The sequence below is a fragment of the Echiichthys vipera genome, assembly GCF_963691815.1.
Source record: "Echiichthys vipera genome assembly, chromosome: 19".
NCBI classification, from domain to species: Eukaryota; Metazoa; Chordata; class Actinopteri; order Perciformes; family Trachinidae; genus Echiichthys; species Echiichthys vipera.
This window is the reverse complement of record NC_139844.1, coordinates 19,097,922-19,125,896: the sequence shown is the minus strand read 5'-3', so window position 1 is coordinate 19,125,896 and position 27,975 is coordinate 19,097,922. Positions and strand designations below refer to the sequence as shown.

Here is a 27,975-nt window from a genome sequence, read left to right as displayed (position 1 = left end):
ATGGCGGACCAGGATGGCAGCGACGCATCTCCTCCCGAGTCCCAAGGTGAGTTCCTGCAGACTGAAAAGTTTACTTTAACGAACTTTTTAGGAGGACGGACTCTTATTGAAACCATTAAGCACTGCTCAGCGGAGGAACTTCGGTGTTTTTGACCGTGTTTGGACGCTGAAGTACAGAGAGAGACTCCAAAGCTCTCGGAGCCGGTCGGTCACGGGAGTGGGATTAACTATCAAACCGAGTCACCCAACCGGTTGCTTAACGTTTATTAAACACGACGTGTTCTCTAAACTACACACATGTCTTCAGTTTTACCTCTGCTGTCGTTGTTGAGAGACATTTTGAGGTCCTCCTGCGCAGGCAAGACACCTGTTGCTGACATTTTGTCAAGCCGTCGAAACGCCGCTTCACTTGACGTGACAGTCAGGTGAATTACTGGGAACGAGCAGGGGGTTGTTGTTGTTGGGAAAGTGTCTTAAAGCGTCAGTTTGTTTACAGGTTTTATGTTAAACGTGTTATTTTGTGCAAACTTCTCGACACCACCAGTTAACCGGACATCTGTGTGGCCCAAATTGTTAAGTTGCCGTCATTTTACAGGGGCGGTTCTAGCGTCTGTTGGGGCCCCTGGGCAAGTATTCACAGGGGGCCCTTCGACTTAACTGAATTATGAACGTCTCTTCCAAATAGGGATGGGAATTGATAAGAGTTTATTGATATCAATGTCATTTTCAATTCTGCTTATTGGTTCGATTCTTTATTGATTCCTGATCGAGTTACTTGGTGGGGGAAAAAAAAGACTGCCTGTGTGGAGATATTATTGTAAAGACGTGTTTTAGAGCATTTCTTCCTCTCCATCATGAGGCCGTCTTGTTGCAAGTTTCCAGCAGCGTAGACGCATGAGTTTGGCATCATTGGTTTGCAATATGCAGTGTTCGTAAAGACATGCCGGCATCGATAAAAGGAATTGATAAGCTTGGAGGTGTATGTTTTTGATTCCAATTTACTGGTTCTCAATTGGAACTTGTTCTCGATTCCCATCCCTACTGCCAACGAGAGTAAAAATAAATAAATAAAACTTGCAACAGGAATGGGTGGCGCCAGGTCTCCTGTCATTGCAAACTTTATGCATTGTTACTGCTGTAGTTTAAAGTTTGTCAGCCCTCAGGGGGCCCCCATACTGGCTTGGGGCCCCAATTTTTTCCATTTGTCTTTACATAGTGAAATAAATATTCCATTAAAATCTGGTGGTTTGTTTGGCAGTACTATATGAGCTGCTGTCAGTCTAATAATTAGCTGTTCATCGCTAAACATCAAAGCAATGGCAACTTACCGCCTTTGATGGAACATTGTGGATAATCTATTTTTTATTTTTTCAATATGGAATATTGAAACGTAGTATATATCTGTGTCCAGAGGTGAAACATGCAGAAATACTGCACGTTTCACCTCTGGCCACAACTCAGTTAGTCATGACAACAGGTGTTCCCAGGGCCTACCTGCAGTGACATCTTTGTAGCCTAATGCAGTAGCTACTGATGCTGAATTACTTTTCAAAGTTGGACTCTCTCCATCTGATAAAACACAAAAATGTTGTTCAGTTGTCTATCTTTAGATGCTCTGTTATCTTTCCTGTGTTTTTAGCATACATCATTTTACAAATTGCAGCTTGGCCTGGGATTTTTTTGTTTTGTTTGTTTCAGTTTCCTTTTTGAATACTCATCACACTTGTTTTATGCCTTTGCGCTGGCGACAACTGTGGCCGGAGGCATTGTGTTTTCAGGTTGTTTGTCTGTCTGCCTGTCCATCCCATTCTTGTAAATGTGATATCTCAGGAACTCCTGGAGATATTTTCTTCAAATGTGGCATAAATGTCCATTTGGACTCAAGGATGAACTCATAGGATGTTGGAGGTCAAAGGTTAAGGTCGCCGTGACATTATGGCCCTAACTCTTCACACTAATTGTGACAGCATTTTACACAAAATGTCTAATAGGACAAAATTACGAAACATCATAATGTTCTGCATAAATGCTTCCTGTCCATTATTCAATGCCATAACTCAGGAACACAAGGGGATACATTTGGTCGGAAACTGAACTGGGGACACTGATCTTAAAATTGTGGGAGTTGTTTAGATCTTCTGTGCTGTCAGGTGAAAGACGTGTGTGAAGCATCCACGTTTTGCCAAGAATACACTTAATGCTATTATATTCTATATATGTAGTCTGCACAGACATAGATGTAAGCTGAAACTTGACTGGTTGGCGTCAATTCTTGTTTTTAGATATTTTTTCTAACGGAAGCGGTCATGGAAATCAGTGACGTTTGATAGATAGAACCTGGAATTTCAGAAATTCAGCTTTAAATCCACTGTTTGTTGGGACGTGTTCAGTGTTCAGTGACTTTTTTTCCCCCAAGACAACACTTTATTAAAGGTTGTTATTAAAAAAAGAGAAACATTTATAATGATTTATTTTTCTATTTTGCCTATCCAGTATCGTTTTTATATTTTTACTCGATGGTTTATAAAAAAAGAAAAAAAAGAAAATGTGATTAGTCAAAATAATAGGAATCAAATCAGTGAGTGCAGACTAAAAGGACTCAAACAAACAAATAGCCTCCATTTAATGACAATTTCTAACGAACATAAGTCTCAAAATGTTAACATTACCAAAGCAGCTTTGTTCCCCAGTCATATTGCATCTCCTCTTTATCTCCTCATCATCTTCTTTCAGTTTCCTTATGAATGCCGGCTTGTATTGATCAAATATGACCCTTCTGCAAACTCTGAGCATCCATTTGCTTTGATGTGATGCTCAAGCTTTCCAATCCTGCTGCTACCTTAGTATTCATAAACAACCTCTTTCCATATGCATTATTTATCTTGTATTCCCATGCTGCTGTAAAGTTCCACAACCCACTGCACCTTTCACCACAACACTGAAGCTGGCTCTAACGTTGTGATCACTGTCCTACGGGATTAACAGACGTATTCTCAAATCTGCCGTTGTCTAATCTGTGACATCCCATAGTTGCCCCGTAATATGCCTGCACAGAAATGCCTTTGTAGCAATATCTTTTCACACTCTGTGGTAAAACCTGTTTTAATACCTCTTTCTATTTCAGCTGACAGATCGTTTTCTTACAGTTTGTTACTGTGAAGACACCGCAGAGTTTGGGTCATGTTACCAGGTGTGAATGTGCTGCAGTTTACCTCTAAACTCTTCCCTTCAAACTGTTTTCTTTTTCTTTTTTACTATTTCACTAAATGGCTCCCGTTTGCATGATAGATATCTGGATTGTCCCCTCTGTTTGGTCATCTTGCCCGAATCATGTGGTGGGGATTTTCTCGTGTGGAGGTACCTCTGCCAACACCGGGCCGAGGTGCTCAGGTGGGGAATTGATGTTGCTTGGCTTCATCAATATTAATTAGCCCTGCTATTTGTAACACAGCTATTGTAGTTTACACTATGTCAAAGCTCATGTCACCAGAGTAGTAAACACGTATAAGAATTAGCCTTAAGCTTTATCTTGCTATTTAAAAAGTGATATGCACATGTAAACACCCAAGGCCCAAAAGCTTTCCACTAATGTTTTTGGTGACAATACTGACAAACATTTAGAGCTCAATGCACAGCTTATGTGCATACACATGAAAGATAATCATCCATTTTATTTGAATGGAGCACATCAACTAAAATTGCTCTTTTAGATTTAGGCTAAACAAGCGTATGTAGTTGCACTGCATGTCTGTTTATACAGCAGTCAAAATACTTCATCTTTTCTTGTGTCTCTTATACAAATATTCAAGAGGTGTGAGGAGGGTGAGTGGCCTTGCCTCTCCGGTTTAAGTCTGGGGGTAGGATTACAACGTTACTCTATCCTGCAGGGACAAAGTTCAGATTGCTATTTCATGAATGTGTGTTTGCACAGCATGTGCTATCAAAGGAGATGGGTCTTGTCCGAAATGCTTTTTATATGATTGGTATTTTAGGGAATTATGGATGTTTTTTTTTTGTGCTAAACTATTCTGTATTAGGCTGTTTGATTACAGGTTACATTTGAAGTGGGGTTCAGCGAACATGCCCTATCAGTGGTTGTGATGTGGTGTCTTTAATCATTGTTGTCTTGCTGTTGTGAGCTACAGCATCTCGGGGAAAGATTTTAAGTTGCCATGCCGGTTGTTTAATCTGTGCATATGTGCTTTGGTCGATGTGAGATAAGCAGACGCATGCACATGAGCGTTTCCTCTGGCTGATGTTTGCACTGTTGTAGGACAGGTCCCCAACACGGTGGCCTTGAATTACTTTATTGCTCTATTTATTCTCCTGCCATACTGTGTGTCTCTGACAGGTTCAAATGCTTAGCACATCTTCTCTCTTTATCATCTTTATTTCTCATTTTTTTAATATCCACTGTATTTACAGCTTCAGTGTATGAAAGTGAATCACAACTTAGTACCTGTTATTACTGCTCAGATATATCTATTGATTTGCAAACGGCTACTTCTGTGTCCTGTTGCTGCAAAGAGCCAGCAGAACATGAATGGGAAGATTTCCATATTTAAGTGTACTTCCCCGGTATGTCATCAAATAGCTGATGGCTCTTTAAGTGGAGAATGGGGCGGGGACATATACCATGTGCTCTATGATCACACCCCTTCCACAGAGGCAGCTCCAGTGCTGCATTATTTGCTTTGGTGTGTGCATCCCTAGTTGTGTATGTGCGTTGTATTAAAGTGTTCATGTCTTCTGTTCTCTCGCTTCCACTCTGCAACTGCATCATCGGTCCATGCGCTGCCGTTGTCAGGGAAACTCTTTACCGGTACCAGCTCACCTTCCACCGCTGGATTTGCACTGAATATTTTAACGGCCACGCTGCACTCTGTTACTCGTGTATCTGTGGGCCAGAGTGTGTGTATGTGTACTGTTCAGCCAGTGCCCGTGTGATGTGATTTTTTTTGACAAGTTTGCGTTTATAGAATAAGCCCAGCATGAGAGGTGAGGAGGAAAAAGGGGGACAGGAATGACAGCAGCAGTAGCAGCATCTCTTGAAAAGTGAGGGAGTCAAGATAAGTGCAATCTTTCCAGCTTTTCGACCGAGCCAGTTTTGTGGATTAAGTCTTCTTTTCTAAACCAGACTACAAGAGCTCATCCTCAGACTCTGTCGCACTCTCTGTCTCTTTCACTCTGACTTGCACTGTCATCGCAGGCAGTATTTACATGGTACAGTGAGCAGCTCTGTTTCTCTCTCTTTCAGGCTCTCCCTCGTCATCTTTCTGAACTTTATTCTTCACTCCTCTTCAGCTCCTCCCCTCCTTTTTTCTTATTCATAATTCCATTTCTTTCATCTCTCCTGCTCTTCCTGTTGCATCCTCCACCTTCTCTCTTCCTCCCTCTCTTCTTTCTGCGCTCTCGGACACAGAGCAGCGATGTGCAGCCAGAGGATTTAGCTGTTAGCCTTAGCTGCTAACCATCTCCTTCTTCACTGAGAAGAGGGCTTTTAGGGGTGACCTAGTCGACCACCATCCTCTGGCGCTCAAGCCTGACCTGCCCCCCCACCACCACCTGCAGGGTGGGATGGGCAGGGGCCGGGTGAGTTAGCCAGGGGCTCGAGGGTTTGCAACAGGGCAGGCGATGCCAGATAGTAAAGGACGAGAACAAGGGGGAGGTGGAGGTGGGTGCTCGCGGGGAAAGTGGAAGCTGAGGAAAGGAGGCAGCCGTTCAGCCATCCCGGCACTCTTCACCATCACTGAGGAAGAGGAAGGGCAAAGGAGGAGAGATGCTCGCAAAAGGAAGAAAAGAGGTACGGAGGGAAAGGATAAATGGTAACTGAAAGGGGTGTAAAGTGGAAAGCAACATGAATTTGCATGCTCTACTTTGTGCTGTTTGAGCTCCATTTAAACTATTCAATTATGTGTGTGTGTGCCACAGGAGTAGACAATCTGTAAGTGTATTTGTTAGTAGGATATCAATGATGAATGCATGTGCTCAAGCACTTGAATAGTAGATTATTTTGTGTCAGTACTGTTTGCTCTCACAGAGGAAAAGTCCTCTTAACACATCAAGCTCAGCCATCTGGAGAGACATGTAGCTGACAGGTCTGATGAGAAAGCACAGTGTGCGCGTGGAAACCAGCTGACAAGGCAAGTTTGGGGTAGCAGATGAGAGTGAAGGTGTAGTCCACTTCACACGTGTATGAGGTTATAATGCATCAGTAAGCACAGCGGTCACTCAACAGGATGTGCCTACAGTCGCAGCAGGTATAAAAACTGATCTTCTCTTCCTATTTTGGGGTTTTGAGCTTCAAAAATCTGGAAGCAAAAGATCTGGGTTGTTGTTTTGTTTTTTTATTACCTTTTCGTTTATTATTCAGTCATTTCATTCCTTTTCATTCAGTGTTGACGAGAGCGGCTGTTGAATTTCCAGGGACAGTTGGTTTCAGTAACCTGTGACCGTCTGATTTTGGGATTAAGAATTAGCACTGTACTGGAGTGAACAGTGGTGTATGGTTATTGTTGTCATTGTTGGATTTGTGGTTTGGGCAAATGTGGGTCACCTAACAGGGATATAGATAGTAAATTGAGCTTCTCAGGGTCCTTCTAAATCTGCAGCATATTTCTGCCCTTAAAATCTTGATAAACAGATTCTGCATATGGATGTAGAATCTGTATAACCTGACTCTCGCCAGATTAATCTCGTTTCCAGAATGAAAGTCATATGGCGAGAGTCAGGCTAGAATGGTTAGAATCTGTAGGCTTAGGGGCAAGATTTGGCGAGCGGGCATGGTCTTGTTTCTTTTGTAGACCACGTAGTATTTACATCACATTGAAGCAGGCTTTGGTTGCAGGCAGGTAAACGGTCCATATTGGCCGCCATGCGATCACGGAACCCATCGGCTATCATGGGATAGCGCTTTTTATGTTATGATTCCTCTGCATTCATATGTGGATATATGTTTACAGAGATGTTCTCTCTCAAACCCAACTCAATTCTCCTGTCTCAAGTTACTAATCAGAACGTAAACAATGACTGCCGCTCTGAAGAGGGAGAATCGGGCTGGATATCGACTACAGCACCATTTTATATGTATTTTATATCCATTCATCTATCACGCCTTTTTTTTTAAAAGGAGAACTTGTATAACAGATTAATTGATGGGAGGGTTTGTTCCACGACTCGGGGAGACATAAGGTCGTTCAAATATTAATGCAACATAAATTTTGTATTTTTTTCACCTTATTCACTGAGCTTCTTTCGGCTAACCCGACACCATGTAACTAAAGCAGTTTTTTCTACAACAGCTATATAAGACATAAAGAACAAGACAACGAATAAAGTTGGATTTCTAAATAACTGCATTCTCTATATGATTTTCATGTTAAGTGTTTTGCAGTTTCCTCATGGAGCATGCATATACGGCTCACTTAAACCATAAAAAGTAGAGATCAGACTGAGGGGCTGTGGGGAATGAAGAGATGATCTCATAGTATCAGGTAACGGCTTAGTTGTTCAACACTTTACATCTTTTTTTCAGAATGACAGTCTGTATTACTGTCTTTATAAGTATTATGCATGGATTACATTTGAATTGATCAGAAATAGTACTGTCTATATTACACATCCACATGATGAACTTTCATGTGCTTTTAGAGGTGTAAAAGCGTGACTGGGTCTTAAATGGACGGCTGAGTTATGTTAATAATAGTAGTTTGGGTGATCTGAGCTCGAAATAAGTTCTGTTCGACATTAGTTGATTGTGTGTGAGGGCTTTTCAATGATTCGTAATCTCTTACATGGTTATCGTATCAATTTGGATGCCTAAACTAATAAATCAACGTCAAGTTTCTAATTACATTATTACAAACACCTGGCAAAGTTACAGACGTTTCTATTATTCATGGCCCTTTTTGTCGAATGCGTTGTTAACACATCATTAGTGACTCTAGACCTCCCCTCATCATCTGAGCTGAAACCTGTACCTGTGCCATGTGCAACAAATGCAGTAGCACCCTCCTCTGAAGGCACCTGTTATCCAGGCCTGACTGTCTGTCCTGGAGCTAGAAAGGAGGACTCCCGCCCCCTGCCCCCTTTGCCTTTCTGTTGACTGGAGCTTAGCGTTTAGCTTAGCATTAGCAGCGGGCTAATCCCCTAAGGCTCCAGGGGAGGCAGGAGCCACACAGCATGCTCGCCTGCTACCCACTGGCCCCGGACAGCACAGCATTAATCGGCAACTCTGACCATTTAATCTGACTGCCAATGAAAGCAGATAGATTGGGGGTGGGGAGCGTCTGCACGCACACACTCACACCAGCACTAGACAAGGGAGGGGCAGATTAAACAGTCACACTCTCCCTATGTCTCACTCTCTGTCTCTTTTATACACATACACATAAATACACACACACACGGACAAAAGGATGGGGGTTGGAGAGTCGCCACAACCTGTCTCACAGTCACTCGTCTCCCAACAACAGTGACACGGACCACAACTGACACAACTTCTCCCTTCCTGCTTTCCCCTTTACTCTGAAAAAAAGTTGAGTTTCGGGTGGTCCCTTTTTTCAAATTTGGAATTTCTTCTTTTTGCTTTTTCCTTCGTCCCCCTCACTGCACCATGGACTTTGGATCTGAGCTTATCTTCCACTGTGTAGGATGTTTGCAGGAAGTAGGAACGTTGATTCTGGCCCTCCAATCTGACTAGTTGGAGTTGGACGGTAGCCAGGGGGTTCAACGGGCCCTATCCTGGCATTGACACCCCTGGAATCATGCACCAAACTCCAGGTAAATATTTGCAATCTGAACCCTCAGGGTTAAAAAGGCTGCAGCGTACGGAATGGACACAATAACAGTCTCCAGCATATTTGAAACAATGGATTTGGAATTATGCATGACTTAGAGCTTAAAATACAGGCGTTTTAGCTTTAAGGTAAGTGTGTTTCCATCCAGAGGTATATTGTTTTGTACACAGCCCTCAAGCAACAGAAGAGGTACACCGTTCTATGGATTTAAAAACCCTAAACACTCTAAAAGCTATTGTTTCTTTTTTAGATCCAGTGTGTTTAAATAAAGCTATAATATTAAAAAACTTACACTGTGAACTCTTCCTATGTCCAGGGAGTTTGTATGAGTTCTTTCCCTCATTTTCAGCACCTCAGTGCTTTTGCACCTTGAGTTTTGTGAAGCCCTCATTTCCTCCTTGTTTATATAATAGGGAAAATGCAAAAGCTGGTCATTCATTTTTAGGCGCACTGAAATCTAACCTTGTACACATAAATCGGTGTTTGGTGTGTTTGCTAAATGGTTGTCTGGTGCACACAAGCAAATATACTTTCTGTTATTTGAGGTTTGTTTTTTTTAATGACTTAACAACAGACGGATGAGGCTGTGAGTTAAAGAATTGCATGCGATGGTGTATTGAAAGACATCAGTTTGACATTCGTGCAGTAGTCAAAGCATATTGTGACGCAGGGTTTTAGTCATTAATATGCCATTTTGCCTGTGCAAAAGATCTGTTTTAAGCCTAACTTTCAACATCTTGTGAAGACTTTGGGGCTGATGCTGGGTTTTCATTTCAGACATAAGTCTTACTTTTCTTTTGATGCAAAAAGGAGACTTGTTGCTACTTATGTCTGTGATTAACTATTGTGATGTTTTATAAATACTGCCCCTGTGGCTGGAAGGGGCAGAAATTTTGCTGCAGACTAATCAGGTTATAGGAGAGCTGGTATCTTTTTAAATGTTCATAAAAGTAGGTCGAAGGAGTTTAAAGGAAGGTACACCAGGTTGCAGATGCTTTGACTGAACTGTTTGCCCTGTGATGTAGGATACGTTAAGTCTAATGTTTTTGGTATAATCATGCTGTGATTTTAAATAGTTTATGGTCTGTAACTGTTATATGTTGTATGTCTGAAATGGTTGCTGCTGTCTTGGCCACTATACTTTTTTACATCTCAATGAGGCTTTTCTGGTTAACTACATTCTTAGTAAAAAGAAAATGTGCGGATGAATTAAATCAGGATATGGAAAAATTAAGGTGAGGTGGATGTTTCTTGTGTGGCAGTTGAACACTGCATTCCAAGTATTTATGTCTGTCTGTATACTTTTTACAGTCTCTCACTTTTAAATATTTAAGTCATGCACTCTCTAGAGTAAGAGTATACCCAAACTACACCCTGGGCTGTCCTGATCTGCACACAGCCTCTTCTCCAACCCTGAGCCCCAGGACGCCGTTTGACCTCAGCTGACCTCTTCTTATATGCAGGATGACCCCACTTTGTGGCTTTTGACAGTGAACAGCACAAGTCGCATTGAATCTGACATTTGTGGTACGGAATTGAATACGTATCGGATTTTCTTGAATGCGACTGCAATCAGCTAGACGGCATTCAATGCGACTTTGTCGTCATTCTGACCCGCGTTGCACTGCTTTGTAAAGGAATGACAAATGATTGCTTGATAGTTTTTTGAAAAGAAAAGTGTGCCACAGGCCGCAGCCAGGATCAGAATAAAAACAAACATGGAGGACAGCAGTGAAGCAGGCGGCCAGTGGAGGGAGAGTGAAGTTAAGTTTTAGCCATAAAGTCTTACAATACCGGTTGCCGTTGCCATGTTCGCTCCCGTCCACACCGTGTTGGCGTGATGTCATTAGTGATAAACTGCGCATGCGGGTCACTTCAGGAGCGTGAGCTGTTCACACAGTAATCCAGAGAATTGAACTTGTGCATTAAGACCTGCAGTGTTAACATAGCCAAAGTGAGACTGTGGCTGCATCAGGCCTGGTTTTTGGTTTCTCTGGTTACTCTGTCCAGTATGCGTAGTGCAAAGCTGGACTCGCTGTAGAGTCATGAATAAGATGTGTAAAAATGGAATATGGCTGTTGTGTTGGGAATAGGCGGACAGATGAAGAAAACTGAATTTAGGGTTTACTGCCCTCATGTTTTTTTGTAATGCAGATTTGATTCATGCATCACAGGGCTAGTGTTGTATCACACACACACACACACACACACACATGCAAACATACATACCTCTCACATGGCATCATTCGACATCTATTAAATGCTTCATCACAGAACAAGTTGTGTGTCACATTTTCAAATACTTTGACAAGAGGAGTAAGTGTTGGAGTAATGTGAATATGGACAATATTGTGTATTGAACACTTACTGTACTGTATGCTTTAATACATAAACCCGTTTTCATTGCTATTACTCTTTGTTAGTCCTTTGTATAGGCATTAGGGTTTCATTTTGTAAGTCCGTATGTACGTCCCATTCTTGTGAACACGATATTTCTGGAGGAATGCGTGATTTGGAACACAGCAATTGTCTCGATGGCTTATTTAAGGTATGTAAGTGCAGAAAAAGACCATGGGATGGTTTTGCGTTGGAATTACACTTTAATTAAATGTTTGGATGTATACTGCAACTGGTTGGTGGAGGCATACAACCATAAGGCGGTAATTCTATTACTTGCCGTATCATATTACTTCTTCCAGCTGTAGAGATCCTAATTTCCCACACAAATCATTTCCAACTGTGGGAGACTGTGAGTTGGTATATGGATTATATTGATCCATCATGAACACTTCCCTGTATTTCCAGTGTGTCTTTTTGATGCAAATGTATGGTCATACAGAGAGGAGGTTTCTTATGGTGCCTGCCATTATAAAAGAAAAAAAAAAAGAAGCTGTTCAATTTCCAGTGTAGTATTTGTCTGCAGCACAATGTGCTTCTTTCTCAATGAGCTAGTCTTTTGCTTAGGGGAAGGAATACATTGACTAGACATTATTGTAACCTGGCCCAGCCCAGCCTTTCCTGTCATAACAATAGCTCATTTGAAACCAGTTCCAAGGCTGGTGCACCAGAGGCAGTGTACACCTGTTAATACTTTTGTACACACACCTCTGTGGACTGTGAAATGCAAAAAAACCTCTGCAGCTATGACCTCATGTCTTTTTCTGGCACAGGGCTGCCCAATCCTGCTCCTGGAGGGCCACTGTCCTGCATGTTTTAGGTTTCTCCCTGCTCTAACACGCTTGAGTCTAACGATTTTCAAACCTGTGAAAAGCTTCAGCTGCTTGATAACAAGCACATCATTAGATTCAGGTGTGTTGGAGCAGGGAGAAACCTAAAAAATGCAGGACAGTTGCCCTCCAGGAGCAGGGTTGGGCAGCCCTGGTCTAGCATATCCTTTGTAAATTACCAGGAAATATCATAAGTGAGTTAGGGCGGACAGAGACAGCATTGGCAGTTTCGATTTATAACATTCTCTGTAACGTGCCACATCACAAACCATAAAGTGTAGAAATAAGTGAAAATCATCATGCTTTTTTTTTTCCTTTTCTTGGGTGCAGAGGCACAAAGCTCCTGTACACTGAAACATATTTTTATATCAGAATCAGAAATACTTTAATAATCCCAGAGGGAAATTGTTGATATCACACAGACTGATCATACATCAGTGGTAGAATTGAATTGTGTTGAAAGGGAAGGTGCAGTTGAAGTTTTGGTTGTTACGTTGAAATGCAAAGTGCTCTTTATCTTGTTCATGGATATAAAACCTGCACTTTGCTCCTCTCTTCCACTGGTGTCATTAATTACCCCACTGACCGACCATGTCACTGAAAAAAATAGATAAAAGAAACCACAGGAAGACGAGAAAAGTAGGATAGTGTGTGTAGCCTCTGTTAATTCAGCCAGAGTTTGTTAGTCTGGGTCAGGGTGACTGATTTAATTCTGACTTTCTGGGACAGATTGGTCTCTGTGGACATTTGACTCTCTCTCACTCTTCACTACACCAGCACACAAAGGAGTTGTTGGATCAGTTATTTTGCACCCCCACAGATTATCTACATACAGTACACGATTCTCTTTACCCCGATCAGAAAAGCATGCACGTGTTGTCATTTTTTTGGAACATTTTGGGACAAGCACATCTGTTCGTGCATGCGGCCCCGACGTTAAGCTCTGTGTCTGTGGAGGCTGACCTAAAAGTGCTGAGTCACCTTGAGGCTGATTGTAACATTAATCAATAGCCGAGCTCTACGTTGAGCGGAAACACTGCAACACACAGGGAACATTTGAGAACAAAGAGCACAGTATATATTTTTATGCTACACTGCAGAAGCCCAAAACTAGAGCATGAGAAAGCAGCACACGCCTGTCATGACTGTCAGAATGAAGACGGTCTACTTTGCATTTGTGTGGGCGCCACTTCTTAATTAATCTTTGCATACTTCTCCGACGCTTGCTTGTCTTCATACATCATGCACAATATTCTATTTAGACTAGGGCTGGGCGATATGCCCCAAATCTTCTATACTGATCTATATCCTGATAAGGATATACGGTATACCAAGATATAGCATGACTTCTGGTAATTCAGCCCTAATTTAGACCATGCATTACTATGTGTCTGATCACACAAAAGTATCATTTTAGCTAGGTCTGCCCAATCTTAGGTCTATTAATTGACAAATGAGTCAGTTGGGCTTTGGTTAGTCACTAATCAAGCTTTTTTCATGCTGAATGACTTATGTCCAAGAAACGTATGAACACATCAGATTTAAAGTCACGCCTAAAGTCGTTCATTTCCGTAAACTCACTTTTACACGTCTACCGATTAAAATCAACTCCTTAAAAAAAAAATAGCTACTTACTACTACTTACTCAAATACACGCAACAACAATCTGTAGGAAGCTGCTCCCCGTCTGTGGAAGTGCCTACCTCCGGAACTCAGGAACACTCCTTCACTTCAAATCCAAACTGAAAACCCAGCGGTTCAAAATTGCCTTCTCCCTTTAATCTCATTTTAACCTAATTTGATCATTTTGTTTACTCCCCATTTTAATTATTGCATGTGTTGCACTGTTTTTTAACAAATGTACGGTGTCCTTGAGTGCTTAGAAAGCAACCTATAAATAAAATGTATTATTGTTATTATTATAAGCTGTAGCTGTAGGAAGGATGTATAGTAATAATACATGCCTTATCATACGCCTTCATTGTTAGTGTTAAGTAAAGTGTGCTAGATTTCCATGCATTTAAAATGACCTATGCTGCATTATAAGTGATTAGGACTCCGAAATGCGGAGAATCCCAAGTATAGCATTATAATGTAGCATACTCCTTACTACAGCTAATTGTTGAGGTGTATATACAGTAGGTGAGTACAGGTAGTCATAATGTATTATAAGCCCCGTCAGTCAAGCATCATTCATATCTATGAATGTACTTATAATGCACTATATACGCGGTCTTCATAGAAAGTGTTACCCAATTCTGGTGTCTGTCTCTCGGTCTCTCTTTCAGTTTCTAGTTTACCCTCTTCCTATCTCTTTCTTGCGAAGTTTGTGCTAATGACACTTCTGATTTGTCTCTCTTTCCAGCGTCTTACTCCCAGAATAAATCGGAGGATGGCAGAGCGTCTTCAGCCACCCGTCCAGGCTCCTCGGGCTCCGGGCAGACATACACCTTGACCCCTACCCCGACGCCCACTCCGACTCGCACCACCACCAGCATCAGCCCCAGTAACTATGCTGCCACCAAAACAGGTTAGTAACACTTGGGTGCCAGGAAGTATTTCTCCCATGTTAAACCAATTCTAAGGATTTGTGCCTTTCGACTCAGCTGTGCAGTATTTTACTCTGCTGTTTAACACTCGTTTGTGTCGCAGACTCGTTGCTCTTCAACAAGATCGACGAGAGACAGAGGTTAGCCCGTGAGCGCCGAGGGGAGCGTGAGAAACAGAATGGTGTGTATTCTTTAAGTGTGTGTGTGTTGATGTGACTGAACATTAGTGCGCTGGAGCCTTTAAATGCATCCCTCACCACCACCTTTCCTGCAACATATCATGACTGAAGTTGGTTGGTAGCTGTGGTGAAGTGCCCGTTTCTCTGGTAGTTACATAAAAGTCTAGGCTGAAGCCAGGCACCCCTGTTGCCATGGCACCAATGTTACATAATGGGTCAGGTCATTGGATAAGGTTTAGAGAGGCTTGTGTTTTTGAATGCGTGTTTTTGTACGAACAAGTGAGTGAAACACCACAACAAATGCGTTTTTTTTTTGGAAGTCAGTGCCTGTATATGTTTTTATCACTTAAGTGTTTTTGTGTTCATAGTATTGCACATTGGTCATACCTCTGGCCCCAGCTGAGGGGCAGAGGGATTTGCTTTGTGTTGAGAGCTAAAGCCCAGTCACATGATCTACAGCTGACCCATCACTCCGCCGCTATAAGCCTGTGTGTGTGTGTGTGTGTGTGCGCGCACGTGCCTGTGTGTTTGTACACATTTGATTTCTTTTCATTTTTTATAGCAAATGTGGACACACTAACGCATGTGTATCAAATCATTACTGACCGCGCGTGTATGTGTGCACGCACCTTCCCTTAGCTGTCAAGGAGGCCCAGTGGCAGGCGCGTGAGGACCGAGCCAGGCAGCACTATGAGAAGCAGCTGGAGGAGAGGAAGAGAAAGCTGGAGGAGCAGAGGGTAAAGGAGGAAAAGAGACGGGCAGCCGTGGAGGAGAAACGACGGCAGAAACTAGAGGAAGACAAGGTCTGACACACATGGCCCTGCACACGCGTGTACACGATGATCTTTGCACTCTGCACCTAATCGCTCTATGCCCCTTCCCTCTTTGTAAGTTAGAGTTTGAACTTTACTGCCAAACATCTCCTCACCCTAACTCGCGCACCCTTTTTACTCAGGCACCATATCATAGTAGTAGGGAAACATAGACATAGTTTATTGTTTCACCCATAAATTTTGGATGAAGTTTTGATTTGGGTTTGATTTCAGAAGTAAAAAAGAATATAAATAAAAAAGAATATGTCATACTTGTATAATTATTATTTTTTAAATAGTGACAGTAGAGATACAGACCAGAAATGCAGGGAGGCAGACGCCCCACCCTTTCTCTGTGCATTCTGGAAATATTTTAGCAAGGACTTCCAGTGGAAGTTTGAGATAAACCGAGTGGTTTTGTTTTCATTTTGAGCTTGTCGCCTGATCGCAATTTAGATTTTATCTGGCAGGTACTTTTTACACTTCATACACTTCATGGCCTTGCACCAAACATAACACTGTCTGCTAGTGTCCATTCAGATCAAAAAATGGTTCCAGTCTTGGACCAATGTTTGCGTGTTGTTGGTTTTGAACACCAATCATGTTTTGTTGTCATGACTGAAGGTGCGTCATGAGGCGGTGATGCGTCGGACGTTGGAAAGGAGCCAGAGAGTCAGACAGAAGCCCAACCGGTGGTCTTGGGGAGGGGCAATGAATACAAACACTCCCATCACGCCAGCCGGTACTTTCACATATCACGCACCTGCACACAGCACCTGCAGAAACACTGAGAGTATCAGTGCTTCCAGGTTTATTGAACACTTTTGATATCTCATCTCCCTGATGTCTGACAGTGTATCTCTTGTGTAAATATGTCTGCCTGCCTCTGTGTGTCACTATTGTTCTGCCATGTTTATATTTGAACTATGCAGATCCCCTGCCCGCTGTTGTTACTGCTGACTCACACCCTGCTCTGCCCCTCCCTCTCTCTCTCTCTCTTTCCCTTTCTCTCTCGCTCTCTCACACCCTGTTATTCTCAAACTCACCCTCTCTGGCTCACTTTCTCTCTCGCTCTCTCCCTCTCTCTCTCTGTCTCTTACCCTCGCTCTTGGATCTCCGTCTCCTCACTGCTCTTTGTTTCTCTGCCATTATCCTTTCCCCCTCCTGGTCCAGGTTTTGTCGAGTCGGCTTTCCTCTGTCCACTCGACCTTGCTGGACTGGAGCACATGCAGAGTGCTTTCAGTCTCTACCGCAGATACGGAGTGACCTCCCAATGTGAATATTAAAGCACTGTGTCAGTTAGCCAGCCAGTGTTAGACCGCTGGCTCTAGCACTGTAACTGTACAGCGCCATTATAGCACTGGCATTAGTGTAAATGTAGGCCAATGTGGATGGCATGATTAGTGTTTGTTGTTTTATTTGCATGTAGCAATCCAGTTTGTAACTTGAACCTATATCCCAAGACACAAGATCAGTCATTCAAACCATCTTAGCTCCATTTTTAGATTACGTAAGACCCATTTAGCACTAATTCATTTTCTAATATTGTTTCCCACTTTAGCAACATGTTGGTAGTTTTTCATATCTAACCCCATTTAACCAGAATAGACTAGAGTAACCCTTCAAACAGAGATTGCTGGCTCCAGCTCTCTCTTTCTTCCTCTGCTCTCTTTTAGTCCACCTATTCAATACTTAATTGATTTGCTTTTATCATGTTTCTTCTTTGTTTCTAGATGCTGACAGGCGGTCAGTGTCCACAATGAATTTATCCAAACACGCGGACCCTGTTATTACCAAGCGCCTCTCCTACTCCTCTGCCACACTCCTACACTCACCGGATCGAGGTAATGAAAAAGAACTTGGAACACACACAAACACCAAAATGATTCATTACGATATCCACTGCCCTTGCCTGTATCCTTTGTCATTTATTTGTTGTGACTGTTGTGACAGTGTACGTGCTCATTGTTATCTTTTATTCTGTTATTACTAAATGAGATCTTGGGGTACAGTGACAGTGATATGGACAAAAAAACCACAAGATTTTACATTAAAGATAGTTGAACATTTTGAGATATACGCTTATTCACTTTCTTGCTGACAGTGTTGTACCACTCCCTCATCTATACCTTTTAATATGAAGCTGCAGACAGAGAGCTGAGCTTAATTTAACATAACTGGGAACAACTAGACTGAACCTATGCAAACATAACAAAGGCAGCCTCCAAAGCTACATTAGTGGTGCAATAAAATATAGAAGCACCTAAAGTTGTACTCCTACTTGCCTTATTGCTGAATATTTCAATATCTGTGTCTGTGGCGACATCAGGGGCGAGATGTAAATAGGCTGCCATGTTTAGACAATTTTGTTTCAGTCTTTATGCTAGGCTACGCTAACACACTGCTGTTTTTTATCTTTATATTCAACGGACAGATATGGGAGTGGTCCTAATCTCTTCATCTGTCAGAAAGAGAATGCAAAGCATCATTCTCAGAATGTCAAACATTTCATTAAATACATATAAGGAAGTGCTAATTTAACCATTAGAACGTGTATTCTTTGATGTTCATATGTTGCTGACAGGCTTACAGATGAGAACAGCTTCCTCTCCTGTCATTAGCAAAGCTCAGTCCAAACCCCGCCTACATCAGGGAAAGACCACTCAGCACAAAAACACAGGTGTTTTCTGGGAACTTTTTACAGCTTGGTCCCCCATATATGTAAAGCAATGCACAATAATCAGTGGCTGGAAACTGTTGAGGAATTCCTAAGAGAAAGTTGTGATTATCCTGCGTGCTGTGTCAGTTAAATGGGAAAACATTAGTAATCCTTTTAATAGCGATATGTGCAGCTGAAGAATCCTTCATCTCTTACATGCATTTTTTTTTCATGGTAATGTAAGTTTGAGTTGTTGGCAGAGTATAGAATTTCAAAATCCTACTTGATACAAAACGATATGATCTGCAGTATTTACAACACGATCATCAAATGGCATATACTACTGTATATATGTGCATGTGTTTGCACTTTGTGTTTCATCAGAGGGATCAAGATTTTTTTTTCCCCCTTCTAGCGTGACCCCTTTCTCTAATCCCCTGTAGGATAATCTTTTTGTTTTTGTGGGAACACTGTATGCTGTTTTTATCCCAGCTGAAAAATCAACACCCACATTTCAACAATCGGACGTGCTCATAATTATGGACATAAAATATTATCTCGTGCCAAGTTTCCCTGCTGCCCAGACAAACGGACACTGTGAGAAACATCACACGTTTGCCGAGTGTAACACGAACTCTGAAACCATTTCATTCCTTGAATACAAAGCGGTTTACATTAGAGACTCGGGTTCCTTTGTACAGTTTCCAGCCCAGTTGTACCTTTGCCCCTCACCCTGAAACCAGCAACCTTGTACTCTGCTTCATTATCAGAGCGAGCAGTGCTGCATGTTTTGCCTGATAAACTGAACTGTCTCTTTTTAAGTGGCAAATCAGGTTATCATGAAGATTATTGATTATAATTATTGCATTGTCCACTTCTGCTTAATAACGTACACATTATGTTCAATATGGCAACATTCCTACCCCGATACCAAAACTCTGCATGGCCAAATAGTTTGATATACTTGCACAAAGCACTTCTTGAACTACTTGATAATAATTAAGACCTTTGTTCCGCACTCTTTATTTGTATGCTCTCCTCCTTGTTTGCTCTTGGTTTACGCTTCACCCCGGGCTGTTTGCTTCCCTTCGTAATTAACAAACTGGTGCATGCGAGTGTATGTGTAACATAACAGCCTGTGCATGTTTACGACTTCACTTAAGCCCTCACCTACGTTGCTCTGCAGTGCGAGGGAAGGAATGAGTAACAAATACAGTAATTACGCAGAATTTATAATCTGCTATGACTCATTGCTTAGGCTAATCATTGGCGATTAATAGTTTAGTTGTTATCAAACCTCAACTGTTAACACGTATGTGTGTGTGCGTGTGTGTGTGTGTGTGTTTGCGTGTGTGTGTGCGCTCAGGCCTGCGCCGTCTTCCGTTGACACCATGGGAGAGCAATGTGGTGAACCGCCTGCAGCAGCCAACACACTCCTATCTGGCTCGTAGCCGCAGTGCCATGAGTCTGTCTGGAGATCAAACAGGTAATATACACACATCCCACATTAAAACACCCCTCTTGGCTCTTATGGTCAGAAGTGAATGAAATTTGAGGATGCACGCAAAACTGGGAATCCCGGCTCATAGCGCCTGATGTATTTATTCTATTTCTGTTTATATTTTGGCCTCTTGACCAGAACCATTTCAGACGTTAATCAGATTTGACCAGACTTAAAGCATTACACTTTCTGAAACTTCCACCGCCAGCCTGTATCAGGCACTCAAAGCTCTCTCTCTCTCAGACAGACAGACAGACAGACACACACACACACACACACACACACACACACACACACACACACACACACACACACACACACACACACACACACACACACACACACACACACACACACACACACACACACACACACACACACACACACACACGCATACGCACACACAAAAACAAGCAAACACACATTACTATTCAGGAAATAGTATTCTCCTGATATCATTCCCCATCTCCCACTGTTGTTACCACAGCAACAATGGCTTTAGACAGTTGCCCTATGCTGGAATAAGACTTAAAGGTTCCATATTAAAATAAAAATAAGATTTCCTTTTTAAATAATATAAATGATGAGAAATATATCAAAACTGAAAGAAGATGCTGTGAGACGGAGAGCCCAAATACTTTATAAGAGGCCAATTCATGTAATCTTTTGGATGTTTCAAAGAATTTTACAATATCTTGTCATAGCCCAGAAACTCCTCTCTATTTCTGCCTGTTTCTGTATGTATTGTTTTGTATTGCTGTGTTTTTCCTATAGTTTTTGTGTGTTCTTTGAATAATCACACTCTTTCTTCAGCTGATACACACCGTGACTCACTTGCAGTAACACACAATCTTCTATTGCGTTTCTCTGCTCTGCATCCTTTATACATTTTACAGTGTCTACTTTATAGTGTTTACATGCGCCTTTTCTGCATGCTCACTTCCTCTATGCGGTGTACGATCTAATGCATCCATAAAAAGTAGTTGATTTTGACTGAATGACTTTCAAAAGTTGAGATGCTTCCAACACTGGGACGTTTAATAGTAAGAATTTGTTTTTCCAAACCACTCCCATAGTGTAATACCACAAAGGGAATGGAACATTTTACAGTTTTTCTTTTGCTAAATCTCTACCCCAGCCGATTGACCATAATAAATTCTTCTATTCGAAGCATTCGTTTCTTTGACATACAGTTCCCAAGTGATGGTTGCAGTGTATTAACAGTCGTAATTCCAATCAGTAGCACTAATGTCTTATTTCTCTTCTTCTCCGTCTCCACCAAATATCTTCTTTTCATTCCTCTCAATCCTCCGCTGGTCTTCCCAAACTCACGGCATCTCTTTGTTTATTCATCCGACATCCTTCTCATTCCTCCCTCTCTTTCCCGATCTCTCACTCCGTGCCCCTGTTTATCAAACCTTTGCTCTCAAAATCCTTGTGATCCCCCCTGATCCACACCTTCCTTGAAACCCTCCGAACTCCCACCTCGTACATCACCGTAGCCATGCCTGTTTGTCCTCGCTCAGTGTCCTGCCACCCCATGGGCCCCATGTCCTTCAAAGCCCTGCAGGCCCAGCCGCTTCCTCACTGCCGCAGCCAGGAGAGGAGCCTCAGCAGGGGGACGGTCTCGTCTTCCAACACGACTGCTCGCAGGAGGACCACCGGCACCTCACAGGTGGGTCATGTCATCAACCTGCACCTGTTTTTGACTGAATATCTAGAGAATATGTGTTCTCAATACATAATAGAGTGACAATATAGGCTGAAATGTGACAAATGATAAGTGCTTCTCTGTAAATGTGATGGGGGGAATAAAAGCCCATTTTCCTCCTTTTTCATAAAATAATCAAATCTATTTCTGAACTTGACGTTCACAGATCTACTGTGTCTGTCTGTGAGCGTGTGCGTATATAATGGTGATCCATTTTTCTATTAAATGTACTGTCTTACTAATCTCACGCACACAAGTGATTCACTGCTTTTACCTCTTCTTCTAGTTCATCTTTTTCATACTAATGATGCCCCAGATCAGTCGGACACAATATATTAGAGTTTCTGTGTGTCTTTGCTCCTTACACACACACACACACACACACACACACACACACACACACACACACACACACACACACACACACACACACACACACACACACACACACACACACACACACACACACACACACACACACACACACACACACACACACACACACACACACACACACACACACACTACTGTATGCACTGTCCATCTGTCTGCTGTTGTGTCACAGCTTATGCCATTAAGGTCTTAGAAGGTGGACGTCTTCTGTACTTTATATTCTACACAGGGACCGGGAGCCACATACATGCATAAACCATAAATGACACACTCATTCATAATCCAGACCCAGTCCAGAATACCAGTGATACCGCGTGTGTGCCATAATGACTGGATACTATTGGTCAGTGTTCTGAGTGAGGGTTTGGTGCCCTGCACAAACTATAATAAAGATAACTGCCTTGTGAGTGAGTCTGAGTAAGAAAAGGTTGACTTTTAATTTACATTATTTTTATGTTGGTGTCATGGCCTGGTGCCAGAGGTTACGCACGGCTAAAGGGGAAGGCTGTCTGAGTCTAATCCTGTTACTGACCATCTTCTTCTGCTGTCAGTAGGACAACCTGGGTCTGTCCGTCTATTTTTGGGGACATTACGCTGCTGGCTCACCTGGGTCCTGATCGGGAAAAACAAAAAATCCTGCCCATTTTCAATAATGATTTCTTTTATTATTTTTTTTATTTTGTTATTTAATAGTTTCCCTATTGTTTTACCGTTTGCACCAATAGCAGAAGGACAGTAACAATGTCAGGAAGTCATGGAGCAACCTGTCACTCCCATTGGTTCCCATGCTGACTGTACCCCCCAACAAGCGCTCCTATTCTCCAGGCAAGAAGAACAGCAAAGTGACAGCACCCTCTCCTGGCAGGTAGGAGAACATGCCCAGGATGGCTGACAAAATGAGGTACAAAGGCAGAGTTGTTACAAATTGGAGTTATGGATTACTGGTATAAATAATATATTTTCCATGAAACACATTTAAACTGTAATAAGTAGAATCAAATTTTCTCTTGTCTAAGACAGTACTGGGCCCCACCCATATAGGCTTTTTAAGACTGATGCCGATTTTAAAGAGAAAAGATTTAACTGATAAAGCTGCCGATGATAGTTCATTTTTATGCTGGTATGAAAACAGACCTTTTCATTGTGTATTTTGCACTGATATGACTCTGCAAAGGTACTCAAAAGGCTGCTCTCCTAAACAAATTTTATTAAAGAATATTCAACATTGTAATATGATGTATTACATTGTCCACCAACTCTAAATAAACACTAAAAAATAAGGAATACATTTAAATAAATAAATACTTTAATCAACATGTTCAGTGTCAGTCAGTAACAGACTATTTTAATAAAGAATAAATAAAATAAATAGCTCAACAGTACTGCATGTCCAGTATCAGTCGATTGCTTAACATTAATGTTCTATGAAAATATTTTCATATCTGAAAACATACACGCCAATATTGGTCTGGCTGTGGTACTTTCTGGCCAACTGCTGCTTTCCTCCCTGCGCACAGGCCGCCACAAAAGTCAGCAGCACGGCCCCCGACGCCCAAGCTGCTCAAGTCTCCAGCGGCAGATGACCCTGGAAATCTTCGTCCTTTCAAGCTCACATCGGAGAGCCCCCAACCAACCAGAGCCCCGGGAGAGGAGGAGGAAGAAGAGCAGGTCCTCAGTCCTCTTCAGCCTCGACCTCAGCCGCTGGGTCAGAACAAGACCAGTAGTGAGCAGACACCACCAGCAGCCAGTGGTCAGTTACTGCTCCCGAACCCTTTCGACGCCCACGTTATCATGCATTCATCTTTTTTGGTCAAAATGGTCAAACTTTCATCTCTGATGCCTTGTAGAGAGTGTAAGCAGCCCTCCCACCCACAAGCCCACAGCAGGCACCACAGATCCAGAGGAGGCGAGTCGTATCCTGGCTGAGAATCGTCGGCTGGCCCGCGAGCAGAGGGAGAGAGAGGAAGAGGAGCGCAAGCAGCAGGAGGAGCAGCGGAGGTAAGCTGGCTACACTGTTTGTGAATATGTGTGTGTGATCCAGATAAGTGTGCAAGGACATGGATAACACAGAAGGTGTATGTGAGCATGTGCGTATGTGCGTGTATCTGAATTCTCGACTGTGATTCATTTGTGTGTCTACACAGATTAGCTCAGGAGGAGATGGCCCGCCGTAAGGCAGAGGAGCGAGCCAAGAGAGAGGAGGAGGCTCAGCGTAAGGCGGAGGAGATGAGAAAGAAGGACGCGGAGGAGATGAGAAGGAAGGAGGTGGAGGATAGGAAAATGGAGGAAGAGAGACTTCAGAAAGAGAGAGAGGAGGCAGAGAGACTCCAGAAACAGGTTAGAGAGCGTACAAAAGACTAAACTTAGCAGACCCACCAAGAGTTGACCTCCACAATAAAATCCAACCGTGTGTGTTCATGCGTGTGCATTTTAGAAAGAGGAAGAAGAGTCTCGACAGAGAGAGGAGGTGGAGCGACTGAAACAGGAGAGAGATAAACATTTCCAGAAAGAGGAGGCTGAACGCCTGGAGAGAAAAAAGGTGATGCATGTTAACACACACACTTGTAACATTTTATAATATTCCTCGTGCAGTGCATGTAAAAGCTCTTTTTTTTGTTCACCAGCGTCTGGAGGAGATCATGAAGAGAACAAGACGTTCAGACACATCAGAGAAGGTGAAGGCTAAAATAAATGTGGCGTCTGACTAACCATGAATAATCTGTGTTGTTCCTGAGTTCATTCTCTTTTTTTATTCTTTCTCCCATCTGTAGAAAGTTGTTCCCAACAGGAATGGAGACAATGCAGGTAACTGAAGTGACCCTTTTCTATCATTTAGAATAATTAATAATCACTTATGCAGGAACATAACTTTCCCGTTGTCCACTGCAATTGTTTCTAACTGCCGTGTTTGTTTTTTTCAGTTAGCCCCGCTGCTCCTAGTCCATCCGTAGCGACCGGGTCACAAATACACAATAGCAACGGTCGCCCACCTGCCTCCAACCCAAACCCCAACACCACTGCACTGAGCCATGCGGACCAGAGGTAGCGTTGTAATCTACATAGACAGCAAAAATAATATACCTTATAACAGTTTTGTTGTCTCATTGATGTCGGAGGGTAACACTTTCCTTTCCATCCTGTGATCTTCCAGGGAGAACGGGGAGTTTGAAGAGGTGATTGTACTGCCTTCACATTCCAGGTTGTCTCCTCCTGAGGGAGAGGAGCAGCAGCAGCAGCAGGAGGAAGAGGAGAGAGTTCCTGTCTTAGCCTTCAGGGAGAACGGTCTCCTAAAGCCTCTAAGCGGAATAGAGGACATATCAGCCCAGCAGGGACCAGGTCAATGAGCGTCCTCTTTCTACCCTTCATTTTATCATCTTCTAGAACATCACTTCTTCCCCACTTTACTCTCTCTTTAAAGTGATAGAGGAAATCACTCGCTGTGTTGGCTTTTGGTGTGATCATCCTACTTTAATAAATCTGATCTGATAAAGTCGATACTGCTACACACCAATAGGGGACTTCACTGAGCCTGTGAAACCTGTTGCAAATTCTCTTCTGTGGCTCTGGAGGGGTCTGTCCAAAGTCTGTGAAAATAACCCAGATGATGGCATAGGGATGTCAGCGGGGTTTGTTTGGATTGACCTTAAAACTGCTAATTTCTGCCAGAAATGTTGATGAGTTTGAGCAGGAACGGTCTAATGCTAATGACTTGTTTTATTGCTTCTGAGATGACAGCAGCAAGATTATCACATATTTCCTTTTTTCCTCAAAGTGTGCAGGTTTACCTTTTTATTTCATTTTTGTGTCTTTCCATCCCTTCATACATCTCGACCGCTGCCTCTTGTGATGCCACAACTATACTATATATAAGTAGAAAGTGCAGCTACAGTTCAGTCAAAGTAATTCCCCGGCTGCAATGGCGGTGCAGAGACGCTGAGAGCGCAGATGCGGAAGAACCAGAAAAGCTGACCAATCCGAGTAGACTGGGCTTTTTCAGTGGGGCTTAAAGAGTCAGGCGCTAAAATGTTGTGTTTAAGACAGAGAGGGCATATTGGTATATTCAGACAAATCGTATGAGAAAAATGTGTTTTTTAACATTAGAGCACGTAGAAATGTTCTAGTAGAAACACAAAATGGATGGAAATGAGCATACTGGGACCTTTAATGTGCTTTTCAACATTTGGCACCTGAACTATTAAACAAGTCAGCAAGTGAAGACTTGATAGATCCTTACTGAAGAGGTGTTTTTTTTTAATTTACCTTAACTTTATAGCAGCTGATGGTTTTCTTTGTTGCCCTTGGTTTTTAGATGTTGCCTGAACCCCTGTTAGACTGACATGATTCCACACCCGGAGAGAGACAGGAAGTGAGATGGGCAGAGAGAGAGGAAACACAGAGCTGTCGGACTGAATCAAAGGAAGGACTTGCAGCATCACAGCCAGAACCTTCCAGAGGTTTCACGTTCTCACCCTCCCCGCGACGGAATAGCACCGCGGCCATTTCCCAAAGACGGCGTCTCCAAAGATCTCCCAAAAGCATCCCCGGAGAGAAGTTACTCTCCCCTAAACAAACTCTCTGGGGAACAGGTTGTCTCTCTGTCTCCGACCACGATTACACTCGGTCATACTGTTCTGTGTACAGCCCCCAACCACTCCTAATTCTGAAGTGAATGTCCTGAAATCACAGGAGGATTGAATGCCTATTCCATCTTGTGACTCTTGTGATGTGTGTTGCGTGTGTGTGTGTGTGTGTGTGTGTGAATGAAAGACTAATAATAATAATATAAACTGAGATCAGCTGTAAAGTCTTCAGCCATGATACTTGAAGAGATGTTTTTTTTTGTCGCTGTAGAACACACTGTAAATGAGATTGAGAGAATCAGCAGTGTGACGTTATAACTGGAACTCACACAACAGGCTCCTGAATTAAGAGGTTTCATTAACGCTCTCTTTAACTGGAACCTCATAATTCTCAAGTTTTCAACATTTCTTTTGAAATGTTACAGAAGAGATGGAATATAGGAATTACGTATGGTGGTGCATGAAGTTGTATTAAGACTACAGGAAAGTGTCATATTATGTAATATATTTTTGCTGTGTCTACTAGAGGTTATTATTGGGTCGAGGCTGGGGCGTTGGAGTATCGTGGAGTTTAAGTTAAAAAAATGATAAAATGACAGTTCTCAACTGAAAATTAGGGTGTAAACTACTGATTTTTTTTCTAGTTTAATTGAATTGCTGTACAGATAAAATGTGATTCTTTGTTTTTTCCTCAATGCCCTCTTTCTGTTTTAAATTGAGAAAAAAAATAATCTGCATTGACGTTAAGTCTTTTCATTTGTTTACCCTTTTATGCTCACCCCATCATACCTCCTGCCACACTGTCTGCCAGTGTTGGAGGACTCCTCTGTAGCTTAGCCACCTGTTTTGGCCAAGCAAATACAGGACTAATTAAAAATAATTTGCTGGTGACGTTGCAATGATCTGATTGGTTTGATTAAGGATTTAAAAAGAAATGCTGCTAATTTTGACGTTCCTTTGCCTTACCGCATTTGCAGAGAATGAGGACTTGTCTTTCTCGCTGAAATGAAGATATGCATTCCAGGCGTGAGCTTTGACATTCTGGCCACAAGCCATAACTCCACAGTCCAAAACTCCATTGCTTGATTTACGTTAAGATGTTATGTCAGTTATGTCATCGTGTGAGAGCTATAATGTCAAACAATTGGTGCTTTATGCAACTTTTCACTAATGAAAGACGAGCAGGGGATTCATGTAAAACACTGGGATCCACCATTACTCTTCATCTTTACACTCAACTTCCAGTAATGCTGCTCTCTTGGTTCTCAAACCTTTGCACTTAGTCTTCTTTGTCCAAATCTTGCAGTACCACCAAAATTGAAGGAAAAGAAAGATTACCCATGTAGTACTGGTTTCTGCCAGTAGCATATAGCATGCTGTTCAACATGGTAACTTGACTTAGCTTGAAAATAAATTGCTTGTAAACTCCATATCTTATAAATTATGTTTAAAAGCAGATATATTTTGCTAAGACTGACAACAAGCCCATAGTTCAGAGGGGCTGTGGGATGAGATCTTTGAAGTGCTGTAAAACTGAAATCACTGTACAACCGTTGCAGCGGTACT

The 27,975-nt window shown here is 42.3% G+C and overlaps 1 protein-coding gene across 3 annotated transcripts; it reads left to right on the top strand.

The window, feature by feature from the left end:
* On the top strand, positions 1-27,946 carry map7b (microtubule-associated protein 7b; the record flags this gene model as incomplete). Of its 3 annotated transcripts, none has more annotated exons than XM_083934342.1 (19): positions 1-46; positions 14,391-14,555; positions 14,678-14,755; positions 15,393-15,556; positions 16,190-16,307; positions 17,299-17,409; positions 18,150-18,245; positions 19,591-19,710; positions 21,252-21,400; positions 22,555-22,694; positions 23,347-23,579; positions 23,677-23,827; positions 23,974-24,166; positions 24,264-24,368; positions 24,454-24,504; positions 24,601-24,634; positions 24,751-24,871; positions 24,981-25,165; positions 26,139-27,946. In XM_083934342.1, 19 exons carry the CDS (start codon positions 1-3, stop codon positions 26,147-26,149), a joined length of 2,271 nt encoding a protein of 756 aa, XP_083790468.1. In that variant the 3' UTR covers positions 26,150-27,946. The 3 variants fall into 3 exon arrangements, with proteins under 3 accessions (XP_083790468.1, XP_083790466.1, XP_083790467.1); XM_083934340.1 differs by lacking the exon at positions 1-46 and adding an exon at positions 5,635-5,803; XM_083934341.1 differs by lacking the exons at positions 1-46; positions 18,150-18,245 and adding an exon at positions 5,635-5,803.
* Positions 27,947-27,975: the final 29 nt, after the last annotated feature.